Raw genomic sequence first — 5,741 nt, forward strand, 5'->3', positions numbered from 1 at the left:
CTGCCACCTGCTGGCAATGCACTGAACAGCGCTCAATGACAGCTGCCCCTGGTTTGGATACCCGGACATAGATACTGTCAGCATGTCTGTGGGGTAGGCGACCATCTGCTGCTCTTTTCTAGGTGAAGAGAAGAACATCGCACAGTGAATAGATCGTCCATTTTCTTCTGTTTAGCGCCGGCCTTACGGTAATCATTCGCTCGCCGGTGTCCCACGGAGGAATTCAGCCCAGTCGACCATTTTTCACACGCTGAATTCCTCCAGGCTGGAGATTCATTTTACTGATCCATTCATCTTTTCAAGGCTCCGAGAACAAGAACAAAAAAAAGAGAAATGAAAGACTAAATCAATAGGAGTGGATTTTACAGTAAATATGTCCAAAAGTAGGCAGCAGAACCAAAGAGCGGCAGAGTAACGAAAGAAAGCTCAGATGAAGGTGTATGAAAAAAAAAAAAAAAAAAAAGAAAGAAACCTTCAACGACAGAAAATCCTTCAGAAAAATGGGTTCGAGGCGTAATTTAGAGGTGAAAGACACAAATTACAGCCCTGGCCGATTCCCTGTATGGTTGAGAATTGTTCTGATCTGTAAAAGCTGAAGTAGCAAGATGGAAAAATCCTTCACTGCTGTGATATAATTATCTCCGTGTTTTTTTTGTTTTGTTTTGGGTTTTTTTGCAGTATTTCTGCTTTCACTGTGTCTTAATGCACTGGATTTCAGTACAACGACAGACATTCTTTTTATCCATGAGGAGGTTCAGTAGACTTAATTCCACACTAATCCTGTGGAGTTATTCCCAGGTGTTCCACAGTACAGTGCAATGTACAGTACACAGTAAAAACACATAAAGTCTGCTTAAAAAAAAAAAAAAAGACATGTCATTTCCATTTGAGCACCTGTTTTTATTATTGTTGTGCATTTCAACTGTTTTTGTTATTGTGCATTTCACACCTGCGGTACGATTCTCTTTGCGGGAGAGAAGTAGAAAGCAGCAGTAGCCATAAACAGCTGCTGTACCTGAAGGCTGGGGTCAGATAATCATTATTCACACTCCCACACAATGACTCAGTGTTCTCTCCCTCTCTCTCTCAGCTCAGCCACTCAGCTGTGTCTCTCCTGCAGCAGTCTCCAACACTCAAGCACAACTCACGGCTCACAACCTTCAACTCACTTCAGTCCTCTATCACACACACCAAATCTCTCTCCCTCTCTCTCTCCCTCTCCCTCCCTCTCTCTCCTCTTTTTCTTTCTCTCCATCTCTGTCTCTTTTCCTGACACACACCCACACGCACGCATAAAATACAAGAGGGGAAGACTGCGGTATTTCTATTTAAATCAGTAGATTTTCCTAAAATAACCAATAACGATACCCAGTAGGTGATTTGCAGAGGGATGAGGGGGAATGCCATCCCCCCTGGGCAGCCCTTGGCCTAATGGTTAGAGAAGCGGGCTTGGGACCGAAATGTGGCGGGTTCAATTCCCAGGACTGGCAGCAAAACCTTGGGTAAGGCACTTAACACCCCCCCCCAGGCACGGGTGTGCTGTGCACTGCTCCTGTGTCTAGTAGTTGTGTGTGCTCAGTACTGGTGTGTAAGGATGGGTTAAATGCAGAGGTCAAATTCACTGCTCACAGTGTGTCTGTGTGTGTGTGTGCGCGATCATAGATTTTTTCTTTAATCTTGTTAGCCAAAATGTATCACCCTTGTTAACCTGCCTATATACTCTATGTACCCCCCTATATACTCTATAGGGTAGTGGCAATGACCATTCCCCTGTTGGCCACTGGGCGATCCCCCCTGTTAAAAAATAACAATACTGATAAAGGTGGATTGTAGATACTAAATTGCCCCTAGGTGTGAATGTGTGTGCAAATGTGTCTATCTGTGTGCCTGCCCTGCAATGGACTGGTCACCTGTCCAGGGTGTTTCCTTGCCTTTCACCCAGTGAATGCTGGGATAGGCTCCAGCAACCCCAGCAATAAGGATAAGCGTCTTAGAAAATGAACGAATGAACCTACTGATAATACCTTGTATCACCCAGTGCCTTATATCCACTAGAGGGCAGTAGCCTCTACAACATTCAGCAAAGCGTGTGTGTGTGTGTGTGTGTGTGTGTGTGTGTGTGTGTGTGAGTGAGAGAGAGAAAGAGAGAGAAAACAGAATAAATGGCGTTAAAGAACAGGCAAAACAATATCCACAGCATCCATAGAGACAGTTGTGTAGTCCTGAGTGAGAGAGCGCTGAGTTAGATAATATAGCACAATGAGTAGAAATACATGCAACATGTGGTGTGGTAGCCAGTAGTGCAATGCAATGTCTGGCGTGTCCTCATAAATCTTAGTAATTCTGTACTTATAGTTAAAGTACAGTAAGTTAAGTGTTACACCACTGATACACTGAAGACCTTCTTTTCTTATACTCTTATCGCTGTGAAGTTACGTATTTATTTTCAGTCATACAATGTTTCATGTTTTAATAAGACGGGAACATCGTTTCGATTGTCCTGTCCATAAAGCACAATTAATAACTCACAAATCTGACAGGCTGAAGGAGAGAACTGTTTGAAATGAATGCGTCATCATCATGCGTCCGCACACTCTTCCACTGCACACGGATGACTCGTCAAGACTTCAAGGTTCCACGGCTACGTACCACTTAGTGCATACATTTGAGAAAAGCGTCGATTTTGCACAGGTGACATTACGAAGCTATAACATACGTCCACTAAGATGTATGCCTCACTCGCCGATATTTGAAACGGACACACGGCCAATGTTGATGACGTTATTTCAGGGCGGGGTTGCGCCATTTTGAATGAGAACGGGAGTGTGGGAGGATAAGCTAGCAAAGAGGGAGTGTTATACAGAGAGTCAACCTGGAAGGGAATTCTAAGCGAGAAGTTACGAAGAATATAGCCTCCGACAACACGATTGCTCGATTTTTAGCCACCGTGTTGGACGCACCGCATTCAGAGACGCAGACCCGGCACATTTATCAAGCCCGGGGTCCGACATCGCCACTCAGATTCCCTCCCTCGCCATGGCAGGTAAGAGGGAATTTGGTCAAATTAGTTTGGTCATATTTTTTTGCACGTTCCTCACGTTCAAACGTACATGATCAGTTGTAACATGTATTTACTATTCGCGTGTATTCTTTTAATATCATACAGCACGAATACTAGATGCAGAGTGTTTCGATAACAGTAGTCTCTAGCTATCCGCAAGCTACTGCTAACCAAAGAGCAAGCTTACCGTTAAACATAGCTGTGCTAGCTCCCCAACGGTCATCCGGCATCCTGTCCCGTTTTGCTCTGGTTTCCTTGAGCAAGCTGATTTCCATTTAATGACGGAAATTCGGGTCAACGCTAAAAATTCCCATGAGCATTTGTGCTCCACTGTGGCGATGCGTTCAGCTCGTGCCAGCGCCGCGAACGACATAAGTCAAGCAGTTTGGATAACTTATTTTAACCAACGTTAGCCTATGGCTAGTTAGCCAGTAACATCTTGCAACGGCCACCCCGTTTCCTTGCACAGCAGATGCAAGAAACGTCTAACAATTAACACGAGGTACTTGCCGTTTTAGCTGCATGTCCTTAGTGCATGATTCGCCAGGTTTAATTCAGGTCGCTGCTAAGATGGCTCTTATCTGTCAAGCTAAGCTAGCCAGCTAACTTAAAAACCGTCATCTGTAGAGTGATGTACTCCCAGTTCCGCCATAACATCGGAATTTACCCATTATTTGATTGAAATGCAGTTCCGATAGATAAATGAGTTCAAGATAGGCCTTTACTTATTTGAACAGCCTCTTACTCTAACATACAGGAGCTGCAGATTTGCAGTATTCCCTTGCTGGATATTCAGAGAGAGGAGTCGTGACGTGAGAGATAGTAGACAGCAAACATGAAGGCAAACACACCGCTACCGCACGCTTTCTGTCTGATTTTAATTGGTGCATATGTCCCAAAAACACGTAACCTTGTAGAACAGTACTACTCGCAGTCCATAAGGCTAACATACGTGATTACACCGAGGGTCTCCATTTCTGGACACAACAACTTGAAGTTAGAAAATGGATCAGTTCACCGAACACTTAAGTTCACTGCCCTTTCACTGAATTTCCTGGACTTCAGTAAAGGTCTACTGAACGGTTTAACTAGCACATTACATGTCTTTGTCCAAAAATATGGTTACTAGTTCCTCCTGTTCATGTTCCGACTTTAGCAACTCTTTTTTTAAGAGAACAAAGCCAAGTAGTTTAACTGACTTATGTTGGGATGAATCGCGCGTGAAAAGCTTAGTCCGTTAATCAAGCTCGTGAGAAACGTGCTCCGAAGAATCAAACTATCCTTCAGTCTCTGATGGTCTAAACAGAGAATTAAAAAAAAAAAAAAAACGAACACGATCAGTGTTTGGGCAATTTTCAAGTAATTTGCTGAAGTGTAATTGTCTTGGGATAAAGTGTGTGTGCATGAAGTTATGAAGACCGTTTCTGGTGTGTTGCAAATAGCCAGCGCCTTTATTTTTCGTGTTAAACTAGGGCGTGAGAATGAAACCTAAATGCGGTATAGTCACAGACTCTTCTGTCTGAGTTGCATATTTTCAATGCCATTTCCTTATTGGCACGGAGTTTTATTAACATCCCACTCGAAGTTTGTCATTCTCTTGAGAAGTTGATTGACGCCCATAAAGGAATCTACGCTAGATTGCATCATATCGCTACTCTACAACGGATACGTTATACATATTTTCTGAGGGTGAGGAGATGGTTTGATATAAAGGTGAGGCCTGCAGGGCAAGTGTCGAAGGTGCAGCTCGGGATTTAATGCGATTTGACAATTGCAGGAGCCGGTGGCGGGAACAACGACTTGCAGTGGTGTTTCTCGCAGGTGAAAGGAGCGATTGATGATGACGTAGCTGAAGGTAAGTGTCTCGTCTCTTTTTAAAAACCTATATTTATGTACTTTAGATTTACAGACATCCCTGATCGGGGGAGTTAGCAAACAACTTTGATATGTCACTGTTGTCCCGTAAATTGTAAGAGTGTTCATGAGTACAAATACCTCAACTTTAATGTTCTGTCACCAATGTTGAGACACAACACACACTATAGAGAAGCATATCTTCTATAATTAGCAGTGGAGAGAATATCAGTCAGAGGTCGGTGGGACACGCGTGATTGGAGCAGGATGCAGTAGAGTTTGAAATGTCAGGTTCTTTGCTGGCTGTGATGCTGGCAGAAACACAGCGGTTTAGGATGTCTCTCAGAGTTCAGCACACAGGGGAGCGCGTCAGGTCTGCTGTCTCCACAGTCATACGACACTATGCATTCATAGGCCTGATCACGGTGTCCTGGGCGACAGGAGGGGCAGCACCCGCGCCCATGCCCGGCTCCTCCACCCACACACAGACGGCTCTGTTCCACTGCCCCCCGGTGCCAAGGGCCTCAGAGAAGATGACCAGTACAGCTGGTGCCCTGATACCAGTTTCGGAGTCTCTGCCTTTCAGCGTTGCCACACAAGCTCACTGTGAAAGCGGCCTATGCGTAGACAACAGAGGCCCGGCAGTATGCAAAGCTTGGCTTTGTGAAAGCACGTACACACACACACACACACACACACAGGAGGAATCTGTGGAATGGACTCGTACTGTACCCTAAGCTTTCCTCTAAGATGTTTGTGTCTGGAGGAGAATGTCGCACGGAGCTCAGCTCAGCGCCGCGGCACAAACCGGTTGTCCATTTGTTTT

General features: G+C 44.7%; 1 protein-coding gene across 1 annotated transcript in view; it reads left to right on the forward strand.

Annotated features, from left to right (window-relative positions):
* Nucleotides 1-2,849: 2,849 nt before the first annotated feature.
* Nucleotides 2,850-5,741, forward strand: part of ppp2r2ab (protein phosphatase 2, regulatory subunit B, alpha b) — a 12,171-nt gene continuing 9,279 nt past the window's right edge. Inside the window, exons 1-2 of the mRNA XM_030767519.1 lie at nt 2,850-3,043; nt 4,839-4,916. Of these exons, the coding sequence (XP_030623379.1) occupies nt 3,037-3,043; nt 4,839-4,916 (85 nt within the window). The 5' untranslated portion in view covers nt 2,850-3,036. The remainder of the gene's footprint in view (nt 3,044-4,838; nt 4,917-5,741) is intronic.

This window comes from Chanos chanos, chromosome 3 (assembly GCF_902362185.1).
Source record: "Chanos chanos chromosome 3, fChaCha1.1, whole genome shotgun sequence".
In the NCBI taxonomy this organism is placed as follows: Eukaryota; Metazoa; Chordata; class Actinopteri; order Gonorynchiformes; family Chanidae; genus Chanos; species Chanos chanos.